This window comes from Rhamphochromis longiceps, linkage group LG10 (assembly GCF_057381845.1).
Source record: "Rhamphochromis longiceps isolate RC_006_pf linkage group LG10, R_longiceps_female_GT1.1, whole genome shotgun sequence".
NCBI lineage: Eukaryota > Metazoa > Chordata > Actinopteri > Cichliformes > Cichlidae > Rhamphochromis > Rhamphochromis longiceps.
In genome coordinates, this window is record NC_140566.1 from 34,371,833 (window position 1) to 34,392,140 (window position 20,308).

Genomic DNA, 20,308 nt, shown 5'->3' on the forward strand with positions numbered 1-20,308 from the left:
GAATGGTTGCGTTGAAACCGTAGATTCATATATCAAATATTCTCCAGCACCATGAACTTGACAAGAATAAGTGGAAGAGGATGAATGGATGTGAAATATCAGAAGTTGTGCCACAGAAACAAAACACCAGTAGATAGTCTAATCCAATTCAAACACAGCTCTGGAGTTTTCCAGATGGTACTCCAGCTCTAACAGGAAATCATTTTGTTCAATATGTGCATATTTTTCATTTTGGAAAATTTCGGCCCTGGAGGAGTCTAAAAAGGAAACTTAATGATTCTAAGAGACATTAAAAACTCAACAAGGACCAATGTCATGTTTTTGTATATAACATTTGATGTGAGCAGGCTTGAAGGCCAAGCTGCTGTATCAGTACACACCAACCCTCTAACCACTGCTACCATATTAGTGATTAGAAACCATACCACTGCTATAACAAGACAGTTACAGTATTTTTCTGATTGGCCCCTCATGACATCATACAGATCCAATACTATGAAACCGGAGTGCTTTGGCCTGCAGGGATTACAGACACCAACTGCATTGTATTGAATCAGAGTATTTTCCCCTTTATTGAGAATAACAGCGGCACTTTAACTCAGACTCGTCTGGGATGATCCCGTTCTCGGTGTCGGTTAATGAGAAGCTCGTGTGTAAGCAAACCCTCGACGCGACGAGCAGCGGAGCTAAAGTGAACAGAACAATGCGGCCCTGATGAGCTGATACTGACTGTGTGTGAAAAAGAAACAGATTTCAGATTCAGCGTGGCGCAGAAAGTAATAACCAGATGGCAGTCAAAGATTAATTAGACCTCATGTATTAAATTTAATGACAGTTTCTGTTTGGAAGATTCAACAGATATCAGGCTTTAAAAAGCTCAACAACCTGTCTGCTGTTAGGAGAGGGAGCCGCAGGATTAGGTGCCACTCTGCATGACTAAAACTCACCACATAGCACAGCTTTTTTCCCCGAGACTCGGCACAGTTTTGGCTCGGCTCGGCTCAGCTTGGCACTGTTACTGTGCTTCTTTTCATCCCCTTGGCTCCCTCTGGGAAGCTGCTGTTGTCTGCCAGCTGTTAAGAGCCTATTAGAGCCAGTGTTAGTGCGACAGTAGAGTCTGAAGAGGCGTCGTCAGAGCACCACAGATAGGTGTGAACCTGAAGGTGGAAGGGTTCACGGTTAGGATTTCTTCAGTGACTTCTCAGCTGTCTTTGTTTTTGCTAACGCTGTGACTCACACACAGCTGCTGGTGTTGAAGAATTCAATTATGGGACTGGAAAAGAGCAGAATCGTCCCCAAATGATCTCCTAATGAGCCTCTTTAACATCGTTACAGCACTGACGACTGTTTGGTTCATTTGTGAGAAAAAAGTCCTGGGAAAGAGAAATTTGAATAATTTATATTTTAGGTTTAGTGTTCCTAAAATCGAAAAAAACAAAACTTTCTTTTTCCACAGGATTCCATATTATATCTTCTAATTTTCTAGCAACATTTACAAAGTATTTTATAGTCATAAATTTCACAGTACAAGTGTTTTCAGTGATAACCAGTACTCCTGTGTCACGGATCGTACCAACCAATAGCAGCACATAAGAGCACAAAGAGCGGGGGGGCGGGAAAGCTTATCCAGGGAGACTCCAGGAGGCCGGATTTGGCTGCGGTGCTCGGAGCTCCTGCCCACAGAGATATTCCAGCTTTTAGAAATAATTATGCTTTTTGGTTCTTTTATATAAAATAACCAAATGTGAAAATATTTCCCAGGTGACTCTTTCAGAATCTGTGGATTATTCTTTATATAACTTTAATAAATAAACACAATAATATATAAAACATTAACTTGAGGCATTTCATCTTCATACTGTAAAAACTTTCAGAGCTTCAGGCCTCAGCGTACCTGAGGTGGATTCAATTTGGTGCTTTCAAATGATTTTTTGGCATCTTTAAAGCCTCATAACTTGTTAATCACAGAAGATAGAAATATGAAACTGAAAAACACGTTTAAGATCTGTTAAAACCTGCAAACAAATCAATATTACATTATAAGGACAAAGATATCCCTCTAAATGTAATGTAGCAGACGGATTCTGCACAGTCATTTTCCTGGTACTATAGAAAGGCGGGCGTTATATACGAAGATCATCATCATTCACAGTCTGGTGACAGAAGCAGGCCCAGGTCCCAGCTGGCAGGATAAAAACTTCACTCTATCAGACTGGAAAAGTTCTCAAACAAGCACCGAAGGCTGGTATTTTAGAAAATGACTCACAGCTAGAACGTGAGCTTTTTATGTTCTGACTTGCTTCAAGCAGCTCTCTCTCTGACATGGTGATCGAGGTTTTACCTAAAATGGACTTTTTGAAGTTTCCTGCAGTGATTTATCAGAAAAGACGTGTGTTCCTCTACTTCAGCGACGTTACACTAGTGCAGTTATGATACATCCCATAATACTGAAGCTCAGAGCTGGTTATAACACCAAGCACGTTTTATATTAATCAGTCTGTTTTCAAAGGAGCTTGCAAAGAAAAGCGTCTGGACTTCTTTAAGTTGCTTGAAGACGTTTCACCTCTCATCCGAGAAGCTTCTTCAGTTCTAAGGTCAAATGGTGGAGAGTCCCAGATATAACCTAGTGGGAGTAATATCTGGGACTCTCCACCATTTGACCTTAGAACTGAAGAAGCTTCTCGGATGAGAGGTGAAACGTCTTCAAGCAACTTAAAGAAGTCCAGACACTTTTCTTTGCAAGCTCTGTAGACTACCATGACCTGGATGACTGAGAACCTTCAGAATCAGTCTGTTTATTTTTTACTAATTGTTCCCTCAAAGATAATAAATAACTCTGAGGGTATTGACATGATGCTTTATTATCCACAGGGATGATGATGATGATGATGATGCTGTTAATTGTGGTTGTATTTCTTTGTGTTTTCCTGTTAATTATTTCTCATTGGTTTTATGGAACGAGTGTTTTATAAACTCATCAGTCGTGAATGTCTGTGATGTCATGTGGATGGAAATCCTTATATGGTCATCTCTGATCCCAACCAGCTCCTCTTTGAGCTTTGTGTTTACGAGAGGCAGCCAATCAGTGTGAGATATATAAAGATTGCTTTGGGCTGTGATTCACGCAGAGCTACTCCGGCAGAGTAAAAGAACAAAACTATGAAGCAGGAAGTCAGTGGCTCGTGTCCTTATGTTGTTTTATAATCTTTTCATGCATACATGTTTATCACAGACCCCACAAACACAGAGTTGTTCTGTTTGAGCCTCTCGGTGTTCAGAGCAGCTGGATTTCGTGCTCAGTGTCTTCAGCTGCAGCTGCTTTACTGTCCAGATTTTGGTGGAACACTTTGATTTCAGAGAGACACTTCAAAATTCAGGAAGAAGGAACGTTTGGTATCAGCTGAGATCAGTTTGTAAGAGAGGAATGAAAGAGGGCAGCAGGAGAGAGACGAGAAGCCAAAGGTGCTCAGTGGGAACTCTGGCCAGAAACCAGCTGTCATTTGGGAAATTCCTCTTTCTGCTGAGCTCCAGCTGGCTGAACGAGACTCAAGTATCAGGTGGCTTGTTGGATCTGTGAAATGAAGCCATTGGCTTCAGCATCACCGTTTAGTTTGGCTGAAATGATCAGGTGGCGCTTGCTTTGGCTCAAATTGGTTCATTTAGTCCAGCTGGATGGGGTGAAAGTTTCCAGTGGATGACGTCGGTGACTTCAGATGGAAGACTGATTTTTACAGAAAGTTGATTCTAATCATGTGGACGCAGAGTTTTCAGTGGGAGAAACCAGTGACTGCAGCTGATACTGATGTGTCACATAACAACGACTGAAAACTCAACATCCAGATAAACAAAATCCATTTTCTTTCAGCTCCACGACGTGGCAAAAGTCAGGAGATCATAACGGTCCGACTGGGACTGATAAATCAATAAATGACAAGGTGATAAAAATAACAACAACAACAAAACACTGACAGCTTTCACAAGCTTGTGGTCCAGCTGTGGGCCCACTGCACCAGCACCCTGTAAATGACCGTAACTCGTGCTCGAGCTTTAGGGAGATCTTTGGTATCACAGTCGCACAAAACATGCAGAGTGTACTGCTGTCTGCACACAGACAGGGTCATATTATGTGAACTTTACAATAACATAATTCAAAAACCATTTTGGACATGAGAGAACAAACAAGTTACTCCTGAAAAATAATTTTTTAAGTCCAGACAGCCTGTATGTTATATCGTTATACCTGAGTAAAAACCAGTTAAAAATCATCTCAACTTCATACTAAGAAGTTATGAAGGTGTTCACTAATGTGCGTCCAGGTCAGGTGTGGTAATGTGTTGTGTTCCCAGTACAAAGCTGAGCAGTCAACGCTAACCTTCTTTACAACCGAGAAAAACTCTGAGCTGAGGCCATAAATCTAAACAGGCAGAAAAGCACTTTTCACTCCTACTAACTCAGGAAAATGTCATATTTTCTTCTCCTTTTTCCTCATCTAGTGATGGATTTTTCTGAACACTCGTATCATTTAAACTAAAGCAGCTCACACAGAAGGCTAAGTTAGCTCCTGCTCAGTTAAGAGATGCATGTTTCTGCTAATCAGAGCAAAGTTCCAAGCAAAGCAAGGATAAACCTGGTGTGTTAGATAACTGCATTACAAAAGCTCCAGATATGGTCCACGGGTCCAGGTCAGGGACTCTAGTACAAGAGTTTAAACAGGTGAGACTATGGGGACTGTGGCCATCAGATGAACTGCAGGTTTTGGTGACAGTGTTGCTGTTGCTGTTCGATATTCAATTCTTTGACTGAGTAAAACTGCAACGTGCATCTTTCACTGTTTTGTACACATTTATTATAACAACTGTTAAGTGTTTGATCACAATATGAAAATTATTATCAGCTGAATGTGTTTGCTGTGAATGAACACCAAAAGAAACCAGAGGAATGAAGTGTTGGCTGGAAGCAAAAGGAGAGGAGGAGGTTTAAGAGGAGGGACGCTTCAGCAGCGTTCTCCTCCCTTCCTCCTCCAGAAGTGCCCAGTGATGCAGAGCAGCTGTTCGCGAACGCTCTTCGACTGCCGCTCATTAAAAGCCGGACCTGAGAGGAAGGCGTCAAACAACACCTGCTCCTCCTCTTCATAAACTTTCTCCTTTCTCTCCATCTTCCTTCCTTCCTGTCGTCTGTCAGTGGAGTCATGAATCTGAGGAGAGCTTCTTGCTTTCTTTCCAGCTCCTCCTGATGGCAAAGATGGGCAATTAATTCCTCAAAGAGCAGCCGAGTCTTCCAATTAGCAGCTGTTTGAGAGGACACACACACACATGGCGATGATTGTGATGAATGTGTGATTGGTGCTTTTTATCATCATTAGAAACATCAGGAAAATGTAATTAGCATATCATTTACTGTGCCTCTCGCTCCTGCTCAGATTGCTGCTCAGAAGAGGAACTTGAAGAACTACCACTACATCCTTGCCAATCTGGTGAGTTCAGGCTCAGCTTCCCCACACACAGGGCTGAGGTTAAGGACGTATGCAGATGACTTTAACAGTTTGCACAAACTTTCCAGAGACGTGAAAGTGCTCGCTGTTGTCTGCATGTGGAGCTGTTTCCAAATAAACTGCAGCATTTCAGTTCATAAGTTTAAAGAGCTAGAAATTTCCAAATACATTTGGAAATATGCAGGCTTTCTTTTAACACTAAACTAAACTCGAAACACAGAGTAGTGCAAATAACTTCCAGACAATGATGTCATTTTTCATCACCAAAGTGTGCATGTCATTGTTTATCTATACCGAAGACAGGGTTTTATGGGATGCAGTGAAAGTTCAGGCAGTGAAACCTGTTGCTTTCCTTTGTGTGTGTGTGTGTGTGTGTGTGTGTGTGTGTGTGTGTGTGTGTGTGTGTGTGTGTGTGTGTGTGTGTGTGTGTGTGTGTGTTAGGGCTTCTTGGACCTGAACGTCACAGAATTTCAGAAGCTCGGACCGAACGTGACCGGCTTCCAACTGGTGAATCGGTCGGATCCCGCTGTGCAGAAGATCAATCAGAACTGGCTGGACTTCGACAACAAAGACCTCAAAGTGGCTCGCAGGAGGCTCAAGGTACACACACACACACACACACACACACACACACACACACACACACACACACACACACACACACACACAGTGTTTTCATACTTTTTCTTTGTGAGGAAATCTGAATTGTATCCTCCCAGTATAAATGATCCTGACATTGTTGTTCTGACATTTTTTTACAGGTGTGATATAAATGGTCATTTGGGTTTGGTTTTTTTTGTTTTGTTTTTTTGCCTGTCCTGTTTGGATCTTTAGCCATCAGAATTGTTGTCTGAAGGTCAAGAAAGATGCCAAGTGGATTTACTTTACCGATTGGATCATCATGGCCATATTGGTCCATTATTTTTATTAAATACTTTATTTTAAGTATTTCTTTTATTTGATTCTCGGTTGTTATAGACGGGACAGACATGACTGGGGGATTGGACAGGGAGGAAGAATGAAAGAAAGAGAGGGAGAGAAAGAAAAATAGAGGAGGAGAGAGGAGACGGTGATAAAGGGGGAAGAAAGAAAAAACACCTGGATCACCTGTATGGAGATAAGAAAAAACAGAAGAGAAAACAAACAAAAAAGAGCAACATAATAAATACAACACCATCACAATAAACTAGCTAACAGTAGATACTGAATATTACATGTTATTGTGCAGCACACAAGATCGACAGCGCACAATGTGCTTTGAGGTAGCAGCCAAGAAAGGTGTAGTTTGTGTCTGTGTACACCTGTGTGGATCAGCACGCTTGTATTCCAAAGGTTTCTCCATGTAACGATCTGCTAGGGGGTCTGGGGAGTCATAGCCCCGTCCCCCAGGGCATGAAGCAGGTATGGAGGAGATCCAGGCCCCAGACATCCAGAGGCCCCAGAGTACGAGGACCCAAGGAGGACCACCAGGGGGGCAACTGTGCCACCCTCCTGGGAAGAGCTGAGGAGAGCCTCAAACGAAAGGTCAACCAGCAGCCACAGAGCAGAGGCCAGAGGGGGTTGCAGTGATGTGCCCGCGGGCTGTGCTGGCAGCCAGCAGGCCCAGAGGCCTGAGGGCACCCCACCCCCCGGAAGGGGCCTTGCCGGGCCACAGGCGCCAGGTCCCGCCAATCGGCCACCAGGAGTGAGACAGTACATACATGAGTGCCCAGCCCCAGACACCAAGAACCACCAACACACCAACGTCTGAGGGCATCAGCCACTGGCAGGGGGAGTGTGGTGAGGGGAGATAGACCTCCGTACTTTGGAGAGCCTGAGATGTTCCCAGCGAGGTGGAGTCTAAGACCCAAGCTGACATATAGACACAGACCAACAGGTGCACGCGGACATAAACGTGTATTCCCACCCCCATATACACAAACAAATACTTTGCACTCACCCGATGTGGAGACAGACACAAATAGACACTGTACACACATTCACACTCCCCAAACATACTCTAAATCCCAGGTCCAGGTACCCCTGCTCCCAGAGCACCTCCACCCAGCCCCCCAGCCCCGACGGCTAACAAAACGGGGGTGAGTGAAGACCCCATACCTCCCTCCGCCCGCTCATATGTAGTGTTGCTGCGTGCTGTTCTAACGTGCATTTAAAACACAGGAGGGCATGGTGCTTCCAGCCAGAGAGCAGCACGGCTCCTCCCGAAAACCCTTAATGTCTATATGCATTTAAAATTGAGGGTAGGGCACCAGCACCAAAGGTGGGTTTGAATACAAAGACCATCCTCTGGACACTGTATAACGTGCCCACCCTCAAAGCCCTATATGTATGTGTTATGAGAATATGAGTAATGTCTAGGTGTCTAGGTTGCGGAATTAAATTGAGGCACAGGCAGCCAGAAGGGGACAGAAGGGGAGTACCTCCCCTGCACCCTGGTGAGACACCTGCACCCCAAGCCCTGCCTGTGTGTGGGTGTGGTGGAGCAGGAAGAGTGAGGCAGAGTGAGGCAGCTGAGGATGGGGAGGGAAGAAAAGGAGGGGCAAGCGGCCCCTCTCTGGGGCCAGCTCTCCCACTGACCCCAGTAGGCACCCCCACACTCTGGAATCCACCAGAGCAAGGGGGCCCAGGCCCATCCGGACCGGGGCCCACAGCAGCAGCACCACCCGGCCCCACAGAGTCCGGGGCAGCCCACCCGACCCCACCAGAGAGAAAACTGCACCCACCCCATCATCCAATCTTCTCCCAGACTACACAAGACAATAGACACTCAGCTTGAGTCATTCTCCACCTCTCCAATATCTCTCCCCCACCTGCAGAGTGAGCTCCTGTAGAGAGGAGACCTCCTGCAAAGATGTAACAGCCTCCCCACCAGTTAGAGAGCCCTCCAGTTGGGCAGATGCACCAGAGGTCCCCCGCACTGGGGCTGAGCCCCCATGCACCCACCCGCCCACCACCCTGGCGACACAACAACCAGGACCCAAGGCCCAGCCAGAGCCCCAGCCCGGGGGCAGAGCACCCCCAAACCCTCAAGCCTCCACGCCCATCCCGGACTCACCCTGGGGCAGCCAGGCTACCAGGCCAGTAACCAACGTCCGCCAGCACAGACCCTCTCGCCACCAGAGCCCCTAACCAGGTCATGGCCACAACCCCCGCGTTAGGCCCTCCTGGGAAAACGTCCCTAGAGAATCCCCAGACGCCCTAAGGCCTTCCCTACCCCCATATCAACCACACTAGAGAAGGCAGGACCAAACTATGACCCCCCCACCCCCACCCCCACTAGGTGATGAAGCCGATCAAAGGAGCCCAGAGGGATTGATCAAATGTGATGGCAGAGGCTGTCTCAAGACTAATGTGATCTATCAGAGGGTTTTTATATTTGCTAGAATTAAGATTATTTTTATTTTTCCAGTTAATGAGGACTGTTTTCTTGGCAATGCATAGGGCTGTAAAATCGTTTATTTTTGGCAAGACCATCATTTTTATAGCGGCGACCCTTCCCATGAGTGACATGGGTAGAGATTTCCATCTAGCTAGATCGCCTTCTACTGTCTTTAAAAGTGGGATGTGGTTTAATTTAGTTAATTCTGCAAGCTTAGGAGACATATTGATACCTAAATATTTAATATTTCCAGATTGCAGTCGGGTAGATGAAGAATTATAGAAGGAGCAAATACTCAGAAGAACTGTAGATTTTGACCAGTTAATTGAGTAATCTGAGACTCTTGAGAAAGAGTTTATCAATGCAGTTACCCCAGAGAGATTGGTTTGTGAGTTTTGGAGAAAAAGTAACACATCATCAGCATAGAGACTGATTTTATGTTCTACATTCTTACATTTTATGCCCGTACTTGTTGTAGCCTTTCTAATTGCTGCTGCTAGTGGCTCAATAAAAATTGCAAACAGTGAAGGGGAGAGTGGGCATCCCTGCCTGGTGCCCCTCAGGAGACAGAAGCTGGAGGATGTTTGGTCATTTGTTCTGACACAAGCTGTTGGGGAATTATATCATATTTTTAACCAGCTTATGAAAGAGTTTCCAAAACCAAATTTGTGTAAAGTTACAAATAGAAATTTCCAGTTAACTCTGTCAAATGCTTTTTCTGCATCAAGAGACAATATTATGGTTTCAATGTTTTTACTGCATGAGTAGTTTATTAAATTAAGTAATCTACATGTGTTTGTTGATGAGTGCCTACCTTTTATGAAACCAGTTTGGTCAGGATGAATTACGAGGGGGGTTATTTTCTCTAATTTCTTTGAGAGAGCTTTGCAGATTATTTTAAGGTCTACATTTATAAGGGATATTGGACGATAGCTTGAAGGAAATACAGGGTCTTTGCCTGGTTTTACTAAGAGACTAATATTTGCAGAGTTCATATTTGGTGGTAGTCTGCCAATTTCTTTGATTTCCTCCAACATTCTGTGAAAAACTGGTGCCAGAATCGTCCAGAATTCTTTGTAAAATTCTGCAGGAAAGCCGTCTGGACTTGGAGCCTTATATTGGGCATACTTATCAGAGCTTCCTGGAGTTCACCTGGCGTCAGTGGCGAATCCAGTGCCATTGCTTGGGTATCTAATAATTTTGGAAGAGTTACGTTGTCGAGAAATTGATCAATTTCGTTTGTAGATGGGGTTATTTGTGGTGTATTTAAAGTTTCATAGAAATCCCTAAAATTTTTGTTTAATTTTTTTAAGGTCATATATTGTATTCCCAGATAAATCTTTAACAGCTCATATAGTTGTTTTTTCTTTATTGATTTTTAACTGGTTAGCTAGAAATTGTCCGGATTTGTTACCGTGTTCAAAATTTTGGAACCAAAGTCTTTGTACTAACAATTGAGTCTTTTTATTAATAATTTCATTTCATTCTGGTTTTGTTTTGCGTATTTTGTTCAAAATTTCTTGATCTTGGTGGGACACATAGGCTTTTTCTAAGGATTTGATGTTTTTTTCTAATTCCTGAACATTTTTGTTTTCTTCTTTCTTCTTAAGTGATGAGAAAGAAATTATTTTAGCTCTCATCACAGCTTTCCCTGCTTCCCAGAGGACAGATAAATGGTCATTTGTAGCTGCACTTCAAGATCGTCACTCTCCTGAAGCAAAAGGAATTAACAGGCGTTGTTCAGGCTAAAGCAGCAGTGACACAAATACAAACTATCATTCACAGATACTTTTCCATCTGCCCCATTGCTTTTATTCCCACTTGTTTCTTCTATTCTACTTCTATTTTGAATCTATTTAAGGAAAGTACAAAAAAAACCACATTTCTGTGTATGTAAAGCAAAATCTTGTCTCATTGTGTCACCAATAAAACTGTGAACAGGATCAGGATTTTAACCACTTTCCTCCTGCCTGACCACTCAGTACACAGGAGCTCTGACCTATGATGGTGTCAGCGTCATGGCAACGGCATTCCAGAATCTGCGGAGGCAACGGATCGACATCTCTCGCCGGGGCAACGCAGGGGAGTGCCTGGCCAACCCGCCCGCTCCGTGGGGACAGGGCATCGATATCCAGAGAGCCCTGCAGCAGGTATGCATAAACAGCACACAGGCAGAACTGAGAGTGGGTCCAGAGGGAGCAGCTGCCACAGAAGCCCCACCCACCTGCTCTTCAAAGCTTGTGTTTGTGAAAAACAGCCAATCAGAAAAGTTAGTTTAAAGGGAGATAAATAAGGATTATTTTGAACTGTAAATCACGTATAGAAATATGGAGGTTGGAATGAGGAGAATACTCCCTCTTTAAAAACACCAATATTTTTAGGTCCTCTGAGAAAGTAAATATTAACTCCGAGCTGTTCTCAGATCCTCAGGCTGCTCCAGCAGCTCAGAGGAAATGAAAAATGAAAGTTTTGTCCTGAAATGTCCCAGAAATGTCCTAGTCTGTAGATCGAAAAACATGTCAGACAAACGGAGCGTGAAGCACTTTAAACACAGAGGAATTTAAAATCAATGTAAGTGTTAAAAGCAGAAATAACGGGCTCTCTCCATCAGTGCTGCCGAGCTCTTCTGGTTATGAAATCCTGCAGTTTTTCATTTTTGCTTTGCTTTTCTTTGTGTTGACAGGTTCGTCTGGAGGGGCTGACGGGTCACGTCCAGTTCGATGAGCGCGGACATCGAACCAACTACACTTTGACTGTGATGGAGCTCAGCCACATTGGACCCAGGAAGGTGCTGCTCCCGCCGCTTGTTGTTTTGTTCAGTTCAGGCGGGTTTTGTGTGGAATTGCACTCAGCAGGTTTTCACTGCATCAGCTCCTTCCAGTAATTAGCTCCCTCTCCTCAGATTAAAGCTGCGATAATCAGTGAAATCAGCCTCTGCTGCGTTTGTTTGCTGCGGAAATCTGCCGACTCTCAGTTTTCTATTAAATTCCGTCAAACAGTGCATCACACAACGACTTATCATTGTGATGAGCTGCTTAGTCCTGCTTACTTTGTGGTTTACAAGACATCAGAGTGGGATATCTTAAAGTTTGATGGGCGCTATGGAAGAAACCAATGCATAAATGTTTCCAATAATTGCCGGAGGCTCCTGGAACTTTATAGTGTACAACACCCAAAAGACACCAAATTGCACAAAACAACAGCAAATGGATGCAAAATTACAAAAAACAGTACTCAAACCTGATACAAACCAACACAAGCGATGCAAAGAAATAAATATAGTCATAATATAACAAAATTATAATTAAACAAAATGACTCAAAAGGCCCGTAAAACTTGAGCAAAATGCAGACATGAAATGTAAAAGTGAGTTCAGAGATGTGACTCATATTTTTTGTTGAGGAAGGAAACGCAAAAATGCAAATGTCTGTTTTCCCAACTCATACACACAAAATTCTCCCTGGGATTTCTTTTAGATTTCAACCCTCTGTTCTTTTAGCTCATGTTTCATATTTATCGTGACTGCTGCAAAGTACAGTTAACACAGCAGTGACAATGAAAGAGATTTTTTATTTAAATTAATTAAAAGCTTATTTAATTAAATAAAATAAATAAATAGCATTCATAATTAATTAAAAGAATATTATTTAATAAAGAAGAAACGATCCGTGCTGCTGTTTTACACATGAAGGTGATATCACACTAATGCTACCATCTGCTGTCACACTTTACTAAACTTTCTCAGGTGAAATGGGCCACAGTGTATTGAAGTGTCATAATAAACATGTAAATGAAAAACATTTTATTAATCACAAAATCAGCATAGCAAATACGTTAAATAAGCAGGAAGGTAAGCAGGAGGCTCAGTAATGATGACATAAGTACAGAGTTGTGGTCCAACGGTGCTGTTTTGTGTCCAGATCGGCTTCTGGAATGAGAAGAGAGGCTATGTGAACACTGCCATCTACAGGCCGATGCAGGAGGAGTTTTACAATGTGCAGAACAAAACCTACATCGTCACTACCATCCTGGTAAGTTTGGGAAGGCAAGATGATTAGTTCAAATATTTCACACAGTGCAGTAATATATTACTTGTTATGTTTGGAAAAAGTAAAGTATTTTGTGCAAATTAGGCAACGTTCTCACACACAGTCACAAATCTCTGACTGCTCCTGTTACCTGTTGAACTTCAGGCTCTGGCTGCTTGACTGCAGTCAGCATACACTCAACTTTAACATCACTCTGTAAAGATGTTTGCACAGACTTTATATCATCTTATCAGCTGTGGGTTTTTTTCATTTTCCTCAGAAAAGAAGAGGCACTTTTTACTAGAGAAGCACAATGTAAAATAATCTAAGTTAAACATACTCGAGTAGAGTGGCAGTGACATTCACACTTCTGCCTCCTCACAGGAAGCTCCCTACATGATGCTAAAGAAGAACCACGAGCAGTTTTGGGGAAACGATAAATATGAAGGTTACTGTGCTGAGCTCGCCGCAGAGATCGCCAAACACGTCGGGTTCACGTACCGCCTTGAGCTAGTAGGTGATGGCAAGTACGGTGCCAGAGACGCTGAAACAAAGATGTGGAATGGCATGGTGGGAGAGCTGGTGTATGGGGTGAGTGTGAGCAGTGCTCATTTCCACAGTTAAAATGTTTCTTTTCCTTATTTTTATCTTATTTTTAACAAACCAACAGCACATTTTTGAATATCTTAACAGTTTCTGTATTTGGCTAAAAACTCTCAGCTTTTATTACATCATCATGTTGAGCATATGTTGTTCTATACCTTTCAGCACTGATGGTGCCTTTCCAAATGTGCAAGCTGCCAATGCCATAAGCCCAGATGCCCCCCAGTACTATGCAGCTTCAGACAGTGTCTTTTGCTGGTTATTGGTGGAGACTCAGCACACTGAAAAAAATATGTTGGATTAATTTGATTCAGTAGTGGACATTGATTGCACGCAGATGTTTTGCTTTGGCAGCAACTTAAACAATTGAGTTAAATTAACACACTTTATTCATGTTCAATAAACCTGTGCAATTTGCGTTGATAAAATGTGACTTAAACATGTTTTGATGAAGTAATTTGAGCTCTTAGAATATTTTAATCCTGCACAATTTTCTCACTTTATCCCAACACCATTCAGTAACTTTTACCCCAATATTACTTGGTCACTTAAATACTACATGTTATCTTCAGATTACATGTTGCTATTATATTCTAGTATCAAATCCGCTATTTTCAAATGGAGGCCTTATAACAGATTGTATTGTTCTCTTCCAAGATAGTTGCTGGCATCCACCAGTAACCTTTCAAAAAAAAAAATGTATATATATATAAAACACCCAGCACGCCCCTGCGGGCGGTTTATCCTTCAAGCTCGGGTCCTCTACCAGAGGCCTGGGAGCTTGAGGGTCCTGCGCAGTATCTTAGCTGTTCCCAGGACTGCGCTCTTCTGGACAGAGATCTCCGATGTTGTTCCCGGGATCTGCTGGAGCCACTCGCCTAGCTTGGGAGTCACCGCACCTAGTGCTCCGATTACCACGGGGACCACCGTTACCTTCACCCTCCACATCCTCTCGAGCTCTTCTCTGAGCCCTTGGTATTTCTCCAGCTTCTCGTGTTCCTTCTTCCTGATATTGCTGTCATTCGGAACCGCTACATCGATCACTACGGCCGTCTTCTTCTGTTTGTCTACCACCACTATGTCCGGTTGGTTAGCCACCACCATTTTGTCCGTCTGTATCTGGAAGTCCCACAGGATCTTAGCTCGGTCATTCTCCACCACCCTTGGGGGCATCTCCCATTTTGACCTCGGGACTTCCAGGTTATACTCGGCACAGATGTTCCTGTACACTATGCCGGCCACTTGGTTATGGCGTTCCATGTATGCCTTGCCTGCTAGCATCTTGCAACCTGCTGTTATGTGCTGGATTGTCTCTGGGGCATCTTTACACAGCCTGCACCTGGAGTCTTGTCTGGTGTGATAGACCCCAGCCTCTATGGATCTTGTGCTCAGAGCTTGTATATATATATATATATATATATATATATATATATATATATATATATATATATATATATATATATATCCAGAAATCCTACCAGTGGCTGGACAAAGCTGGACTGAAAGACAGCACAGAGGCACTAATCATGGCAGCACAAGAACAAGCTCTGAGTACAAGATCCATAGAGGCTGGGGTCTATCACACCAGGCAAGACCCCAGGTGCAGGCTGTGTAAAGATGCCCCAGAGACAATCCAGCACATAACAGCAGGGTGTAAGATGCTAGCAGGCAAGGCATACATGGAACGCCATAACCAAGTGGCCGGCATAGTGTACAGGAACATCTGTGCCGAGTATAACCTGGAAGTCCCGAGGTCAAAATGGGAGATGCCCCCAAGGGTGGTGGAGAATGACCGAGCTAAGATCCTGTGGGACTTCCAGATACAGACGGACAAAATGATGGTGGCTAACCAACCGGACATAGTGGTGGTAGACAAACAGAAGAAGACGGCCGTAGTGATCGATGTAGTGGTTCCGAATGACAGCAACATCAGGAAGAAGGAACACGAGAAGCTGGAGAAATACCAAGGGCTCAGAGAAGAGCTCGAGAGGATGTGGAGGGTGAAGGTAACGGTGGTCCCCGTGGTAATCGGAGCACTAGGTGCGGTGACTCCCAAGCTAGGCGAGTGGCTCCAGCAGATCCCGGGAATAACATCGGAGATCTCTGTCCAGAAGAGCGCAGTCCTGGGAACAGCTAAGATACTGCGCAGGACCCTCAAGCTCCCAGAGGACCCGAGCTTGAAGGATAAACCGCCCGCAGGGGCGTGCTGGGTGTGGGTATATATATATATATATATATATATATATATATATATATATATATATATATATATATATGATCAATTTCTCACAGTAGGCCAGTAAATGCATGATGAAAATTATGGCATCCCTTCAGTGGAATCTGTACTCACAGGTAATAGTTGACTGTTTTAATGGATGCAGCATAAAAATCTTTTACTGACCTAATGCAATACATATACACTTTGTAGTTAAAGAATTTTGAAGTTCTTAATGTCATCATGGCAGCTACATCCTTTAGCTTTGTGCCCTGCTCCCCCGATCACTTTGCAAACACTCTCAGCAGACTTTCAGAGAGAAACTCAAGCAGAAACCTTGACTATAAAGGCATGGCTGGGATGGACTTGAATGCTGCATTTTATCTGAAATCACATAAAATTATTTTAAAATAACAGCAGGCACTGTTAATGGTTAATCAGTCATTTTTTTGTTAAATAAAACCTGTGTTTCCAGATCTTATGGGATTAAAAAGATCCTAAGATGTTTGTTTTGAATTTGCAACCCCACAACACACAGGTTACAACCTCATTTTTCTTCAAGTGTGCATTAATGCGAGTCCAGTAATCACCTTTCTGACAATATATACAGGTATATAAGTTAAACCTATGGCAGATTTTGGATTTCACAGTTGTATTAATAAGGTGGCCTGTGTGAGTATGCATGCACCTAATAATTACAAAAAGTCTGTTATAATTATGTCACAGAAACCTTAAGCGAAAATAGAATATACTTTCTCACCATAACACCTTGAACCCACAATCCACAATTGGCAAATTAATTCACACAGAAAACCAAATTATGTTATGAGCGCCTCGGAGTTAAGTTTAATGTGACATTGTGGCTCTTGCGCCAAAAACCATAATATCACATTAAACATTATGGTTTTTGGTTTTAAGTGTAGAGCTTCATTTTGACCTGAAAATACGTTTGGGAAATTGGGTGAGACGTTATGGATTTGTTTTTACTGTTTTGGGAATACGAGGCATAGTTTCAAGAAATGTGTTTAAGCAATCGAGAAAAACTGCAAATTTGGATATCTGTTGTGGACATATGATAATGTGCTTCCATACATACAGATGCTTTTCTTTTAGCAAAGGGTTTTGTGTCTCTCCTCCTGCAGAAGGCGGACATGGCAGTGGCCCCGCTGACCATCACTCTGGTGCGAGAGCAGGTGATCGACTTCACAAAACCCTTCATGTCTCTGGGAATCTCCATCATGATCAAGAAACCTACCAAGTCCAAACCGGGCGTCTTCTCTTTCCTCGACCCGCTGGCCTACGAGATCTGGATGTGCATCGTCTTTGCCTACATCGGGGTCAGCGTGGTGCTCTTCCTGGTGAGACTGGGCAGACTGGATAAAGAAAGCTTTCTTTTAACTAATGTTAGCTAACATGATACTTTGTGAAAGACGGATGGATGGATGGGTGGACGGAGCTGGTGCAAGCCTAGTCAGTGACATTAAAATGATTTTTGATTGCTTCACATACTGTAGAAATGACTCCAAAGGCTGTTAGGACTAGAAGAGTAAGTGACATCTAATTCTTTAAGTTTACTGTTAAACTGAGGATCCTTGTTTTTTTTTTGTTTTGTTTTTTATCTTAAACAGGTGAGTCGGTTCAGTCCTTACGAATGGAACGGTGAGGAGTCTGATGATGAAGATGAAACTGCTCCCTCTTCTTCTCGAAGAGCTCAGGCCTCTTCATCCGCAGAACATACCCACTCTCCAGGTATCTCAGCATATATGTCTTTTTTTTTTACGTTTATTCTTGTAACAACAGAAACCGAACCTTCATCTTTTATATTTTTGATTGTTTCCTCTGTTAGGGTTCTCCCAGGCTCAGGGGCAGAACCAGAACCAGCAGAAGGAAAAGGAGACCCCAGAATGCACCAATGACTTTGGCATCTTTAATTCTCTGTGGTTCTCACTCGGAGCGTTTATGCAGCAGGGCTGTGACATCTCTCCCAGGTAATTACTTATCTTCTAGCGCCTTACATGCTTTTGTGAAATATTGGGGTTTTGCCATTTTGTGATGCAATGATGCAATTTTATTGTAAACCAAAATGTTCGAAACGGTTCCTGTAATTCATTTTTCTTAACTTCTGTATTACACATTTATTTTATTTTTGTTTTACTTTATTTTATGATCAGCCAAAAGGTCTCAATGATCACTGTAATTTTAATTTCACTTATTAATTAGGTATCCCACACGGGAGCAGTTTGTGTCTGTTTTACTGGAGCAACTTTACTATTTTTCTGGTGTCAGTGGAGAGTGCAACGTTTTTAAGAATTAAAAATTGAAACGAACCAAACAAAGACGTTCTGTGAAATCTGTATGAGTGCTGTTACAGAGGACCTCGCAAACACGAGAACACACACGCAGCTTTATGATACACTCTCAGCTGCATTATTGATGCACACATGTATCATGAAATGCGGCCGATTCTGTGTGACATGCTGCCGGGTTTGTTGTATGTTACCGCTGCATTAAGGCCTGAGGCTCTTTCTATTTTGGATCTGCTACAGTCTGTGCGCTTGTGCGTGTCCTCATATGTATGTAAGTGTGTCACTGTGTGTGTATTTTGAACCATTACAGTGATTGTCTTCCTCATGATCCCTAAGCCAGATTTCATGAGATGTTATCTGTATGTTGCATACAGATAACATCTTATACATGTTGTATAAGAAGGCAGTTATAGTCGCACTTTTGCCTCAATCAGACTTTTACAGTTGTGACGATTCTTCTTGGCATTACCTTTAGCATGTCTTGCTGTGTACATGGACCTATGAGAGGGCTGGACCTTTCTCACTGGATGTCCGTTAATAATACCATAATGTTACGGCCCTAGCAGGGCCTCCTCCTGAAAGTGCCTGTGTGGGCGTGTCCCACCACCTCTTCTGCCTGAGGTGCCACCTTTCCCTTTTGTGCAGCTGACTCTTGTCAGTAATCAAGGAGATTTAAGCCCAGGAAAAGGTGAGCTCTGGGCCAGAGTGCCATTAGTGTGTTTGCAGCTAGTGAGTTGTGCGTTTGGTGTATTTGCAGTTAGTGAGCTGCTCTCTCTTTTTGACTTACTTTTTACTTTATTGACCAACGCTTGAGTTTTGTTTGTTTTCCTTAAATGGTGATAGCGGCTTGTCCGTCTCCTTTAGTTGAGCTAATTCTAATAAAACTATTTAATTTAACCCTTTTGCCTCCTTGACTCCTTTTTCTGACCTGGACACTTCTTGTTACTTCCCCCTCATTGCCTGGACCCTTTTAGGGGAACGTAACAAGTGGGGGCTCGCCCGGGATCTTTGAAAAGGGAGTTTCAAGTTGGATTTGGTTTTGATTATCTTGCTTTGTCACCTTTTGAGAACCACAACTTCCCAGTTAAGTTAGGTGAGTGTCCAGCTGAGCTTTTTAAGTTTTTCCGTTGGGCACTCTTTTATTATTTTGCCTTTCTTATTTTTGGAGTAATCCTGGGTGGGGATTAGTTCCCTGTTGGGGGTAGGCAATTCAGGGCTACGTACCAGTATATGTGTGGGTAATTGTGCTGTTCTAGGACCAGTTCTGTTCTGGATCCAGGCTGCCAATGAAATCCTGTGGTTGACAATCATCTTAACAGCGCCCCTAATGAGTTATTTTGCCTTACTTAATTCAAGCCTCTGTCTAAATGAATGGTTAGAGAGTCATAACATTCATTTTAGTGGTCATGGGAATCTTAAATCGCCAGTCATACCTGATGCTTTAAAATAGTTGCTGACATTTCTCAAAATAAATTTAAGGAATAGCTTTCTCCTTCTGTTGTTCATATTACATTTGGTCATGTTTCATCCACCCATCTTTTGCTTCTTGGATTGGATTCTATGGATTGTGGAGGCAGCAGTCTAAGCAAACATGCCAAGACCTTTAATTCCCTAAGAAGTTGAGAGATATAATTTTGGTTTGCACAGGGGCCTCTTCCCAATGGAGATTTCCAAGCAGATGCTCAAACCACTTGAACGGACTCCTGTTGATGTAGAGGACTGGTAGCCCTTCTCTAACGACTTCCCAAATAGCCAAGCTCCTCATCTCCATGGGAGAGAGAAAGCTAACTTCTGCTTGTACAGGGAGTGCAGAATTATTAGGCAAGTTGTATTTTTGAGGAATAATTTTATTATTGAACAACAACCATGTTCTCAATGAACCCAAAAAACTCATTAATATCAAAGCTGAATGTTTTTGGAAGTAGTTTTTAGTTTGTTTTTAGCTTTAGCTATTTTAGGGGGATATCTGTGTGTGCAGGTGACTATTACTGTGCATAATTATTAGGCAACTTAACAACAAACAAATATATACCCATTTCAATTATTTATTTTTACCAGTGAAACCAATATAACATCTCCACATTCACAAATATACATTTCTGACATTCAAAAACAAATCAGCAACCAATATAGCCACCTTTCTTTGCAAGGACACTCAAAAGCCTGCCATCCATGGATTCTGTCAGTGTTTTGATCTGTTCACCATCAACATTGCGTGCAGCAGCAACCACAGCCTCCCAGACACTGTTCAGAGAGGTGTACTGTTTTCCCTCCTTGTAAATCTCA

General features: G+C 42.8%; 1 protein-coding gene across 2 annotated transcripts in view; it reads left to right on the forward strand.

The window, feature by feature from the left end:
• Nucleotides 1-20,308, forward strand: part of LOC146661278 (glutamate receptor 1-like) — a 111,363-nt gene that overhangs the window by 62,747 nt on the left and 28,308 nt on the right. For both annotated transcript variants that reach the window (XM_085421382.1, XM_085421383.1), the window contains 9 exons: nt 5,420-5,473; nt 5,933-6,091; nt 10,853-11,020; nt 11,554-11,658; nt 12,791-12,901; nt 13,283-13,489; nt 16,859-17,074; nt 17,345-17,465; nt 17,563-17,704. In XM_085421382.1, coding sequence (XP_085277508.1) covers nt 5,420-5,473; nt 5,933-6,091; nt 10,853-11,020; nt 11,554-11,658; nt 12,791-12,901; nt 13,283-13,489; nt 16,859-17,074; nt 17,345-17,465; nt 17,563-17,704 — 1,283 coding nt within the window. The remainder of the gene's footprint in view (nt 1-5,419; nt 5,474-5,932; nt 6,092-10,852; nt 11,021-11,553; nt 11,659-12,790; nt 12,902-13,282; nt 13,490-16,858; nt 17,075-17,344; nt 17,466-17,562; nt 17,705-20,308) is intronic.